At 47.3% G+C, this 3,555-nt stretch overlaps 1 protein-coding gene across 1 annotated transcript in view; it reads right to left on the bottom strand.

Moving 5' to 3' along the window:
- fezf2 (FEZ family zinc finger 2) overlaps positions 1 to 2,409 on the bottom strand; it is a 6,287-nt gene extending 3,878 nt beyond the window's left edge. Inside the window, exons 1-3 of the mRNA XM_032512956.1 lie at positions 1,176 to 2,409; positions 292 to 426; positions 11 to 143 (exon numbers count right to left, since the gene is read on the bottom strand). Coding sequence (XP_032368847.1) covers positions 11 to 143; positions 292 to 426; positions 1,176 to 1,940 — 1,033 coding nt within the window. The 5' untranslated portion in view covers positions 1,941 to 2,409. The remainder of the gene's footprint in view (positions 1 to 10; positions 144 to 291; positions 427 to 1,175) is intronic.
- Positions 2,410 to 3,555: the final 1,146 nt, after the last annotated feature.

Below are 3,555 nucleotides of genomic sequence, written 5' to 3'. Positions count from 1 at the left end.
GAACTGTTACCTTTCTGGTGGAAACCTTTCCCGCAGAACTCACAGACGAAAGGCTTGTACCCGGCGTGGATCCGCACGTGCGTGTTGAGCGTGGAGCTTCTGTTGAACGCCTTCCCACACTGGTTACATTTATGAGGCTTTTCCTGAACCGGAAACAAAGAGAGAGAGAAACTATTCAAAAAAAAAAATTTGAAAAGACAGAAATTGATTAAGAAACAAGCGCGTGTGTGTGCGCACGTCCGTGCGTGTATGTGTGTGTGCGTGTGTGTGCGTGCGTGTGTGTGTGTGTACCTGTGTGTGGATGATCTTGTGCCTGCACAGCGTGCTGGCCTGCCGGAAGCCTTTCCCGCACACCTTGCAGACGAAGGGCCGGGCCCCGGTGTGCACCGGCATGTGTCTGGTCAGGTTGTAATGCGCGTTAAAAACCTAAGAGGATGCAACAACAAAAACATAACTAGGCTAAATAAATACAGGGTATTAATTATTTAGAACAACAACACGGGCGACTTTAAAAATCTGCTGGCGTCAAATTGTCTCATTTAGATCCTCAGGAATTTATTGTGGTCCCTGCCTATAATAATTCGTTTTTTTTCTCGGGATTAAGCCTCTTTTTCCCCTAAATGTTATACAGGCTAATTCTATCTTGGCTACGTGTTATTTATTTCTATATTTATTGTGTTTTTTTTTAAATTCAAAACAATCTTTAAATGTGTTTTCAATTCAATTGAATTGTATTTATAGTATCAAACCATAACAGGAGTTATCTTGAGACACTTTACAGATGGAGAGGTCTAGACCACACTCCATAATGTATGAAGTCCCAATAATTGTCCCCCAAGAGCAAGCGTTTGAAAGTATATACGCACCATCAACCAAAGCAAACTCCTGGTAATTTCTACGTCCATGCTAATAAGTCTTCTTTTCAGATTTTGATTCTGATTGTAAGGATATATTTTCGTTTTCAGGAAAAAAACATTTTTCCTTATTTTTTGTTGTAAATAATGACTTAATATTTAATAACACTTAAAATTGTGGGATTTAAATTAAAATATAACATTAAAATCTAAATTTGACACCACATACACATAATATAATATAATATAATATAATAATATATTATATATATATTATGAAGCTTAGCCAGTTACACTTAAAAAACAAACATGAACACGTACCTTTCCACACACTTCACACGTGAAGTTTTTGGGTTTCCCGTCTGCGCCGCTGCCGCCGCTGACTTTGCTGTGCGTCTTGGCGCCGCTCTTCTCGGGGCTCAGGCCGTGGCTCTCCTTCACTATCTGGTCCAGCTGCCCCGGCAGATGCTCCTTGTGCGGGTACTGCGGCGTGGGCAGCTTTTCGGCACCCACCCCGGCGAGCTTCGCGTTCTCCAGCAGCAAGAGTCTGTGGTGCGCCGACAGAGAAGCGTGGGCCTGCGGGCTGGAGAACCAGTGTCCGGCCAGCAGCTCCGACTGCTGCTGGTACGCAGAGTCCAGGTAGTTGAGATAGTACAGCGAGCCGCCGCCGCCGCCGCCGACGCCGCTGGGCACGGCCACGGCCTGCTGGATCACCTGCGGCTTCACCACGCGGCCCGGCTGCTTCACGCCCGCCTCCGCCTTGGCGCACATGCCGCAGCTGGCTTTGCACGGAGCGGCCGCGGAGCCGCAGAAAGTCCCTCGGAAGCTGGCTCTCCACAGCTCCGAGTAGTTCATCAGCGCCTTGGCTTGCAGGTCGTAGCTGAAGGGCTGCAGCGGGATCATGCAGGGGATCGGGGAGCAGAGCCCCAGCAGCTTCCTCCCCTCCGGCCGCTCCTCTCCGCCGCCCCTCGGCTCCGAGCCCTTGGACATGATCCGGTCTATGGAGAAGGCGAGGCTCTTTGGGGCCGCGGACGGCCCGGTCCTACCGCAGGACATCACCGTCTCCAGGGACGCAGAACTTGCCATTTCTTTGCTGTTGTTCTTGCTGGTTTTTTTTGTTTGTTTGTCGTTCTTTTGTTAGTTTTGCAGCAGAGCAGAAGTTCCTCCAGTCCGCCCCGCTCCTCCAGCTGCCCCGCTCCGCTCCTCTCACTCCGCTGGTCCCCCGGTACAGCGCACAGCAGCGCTCATCACTTTAATAAGCACCTTGCTGTCACAGTGTCACGCATTTGCATTCAAATGGCCATCCCCCGCTGCAACAATAGCATCCAGGGGTGACGGATTAATGCTCATTAACTAGCGCACACAGAATTAACAGGACATTACAGGGCTCGTTAGGGAGAGGAAGAAGTAAAAGAAGATGAGTAAAAAAAAAAGAAAAAAAATAAAGACAGAAAATAGACGGAGCCGATGGAGAAGGCGAGCGCATGAAGTTGAGTCTGTGTTGGAGTTTACCTCCGGAGTGGTAGGATGGGTGCGATGCTCTGTCACATGTTGGCAAGCGCCCGCCCCCCCCCCCCCCCCCCCAAAAAAAACCCCGTCTGTCTGTGACGTCAGCGGGCCGGGCACCCCGACACTCCGCTGGGTGACAGGGGGACGCAGGAACACCTTGACCTATGGAGGGCTGCCTACACCCAACAGGATCAGGGCCACATGGGGACATTTGATTTGAGTTTGAAGCCGGAAATTTGAGATTTAAGTCAGAATTCAGTCTTCTTCTTCTTCTTCTTCTTCTTCTTCTTCTTCTTCTTCTTCTTCTTCTTTTTTAAATAAAAATAATATTCGTGAGGACGAGGATTTTTTTTCAGAATTCTGAGAGGGACATTTTGTTGACGGTTGGGACATGTGTTGTTGAGAATTGCAATCGCAATGTGAAATAAATTATTTTTTTAAAAGAAAGAGAAAATAAAAAAAGGTCTGAGATCTTCCTTTAAACCCAGGACTCCAAATGTTTCACATGTGGCCCTAATTCCTCTTCCGTAGATCTAATGGGACATGTGCGCCATCGGGCTACACGTGAAACCATTTCCCTCAAGAAGGTGAACATGTCATTAAGTGATCATAATTGCGTTGTGCTCGTTAAACACGCATTGGAAACAAGTTATATAAATCCTCCCGCTTTCATTTGGTTAACAACACAGACACAGTAATCTATTTTTTCACTTTGGGATTCATTTATTTTTTTTCCCCAGGAGAAAGCTGCTAATCCTCGGAGATGGGTCCCCTCCTTTTCCACGCCGGCTTATATACTTACTTACTTATTTGTATAAATTCGAGGACGTCCAATTTCCACCTGTTTAAGAGCACAGACTCCCTTTGGATCCTATTAAACGTTGTTCCTCCTTCCCTCTATTCAAAAGAAGCAATTTTCCAGAGCGATTCAAGGCTCAACTCAACTCAACGAAGGGAGGGGAAAACACACACACACACACACACACACACACACACACACACACACACACACACACACACACCACACACACACACTCACACAAAAACACAAGCTCTTTCACTTTTAGCCACTAAAGCACTGCGTGAACCTGGTTTTGTGTTTTTTTTTTCTTCTTCCTGAAATAGAGGGACGGATTAAAGAGAGAGAGCGGGGGGGGGGGAAGAAAAGACTTTATCTTGGGCAGAAAGGACA

The sequence above is a fragment of the Etheostoma spectabile genome, chromosome 4 (assembly GCF_008692095.1).
Source record: "Etheostoma spectabile isolate EspeVRDwgs_2016 chromosome 4, UIUC_Espe_1.0, whole genome shotgun sequence".
NCBI lineage: Eukaryota > Metazoa > Chordata > Actinopteri > Perciformes > Percidae > Etheostoma > Etheostoma spectabile.
This window is presented reverse-complemented; position numbering and strand designations above follow the sequence as displayed.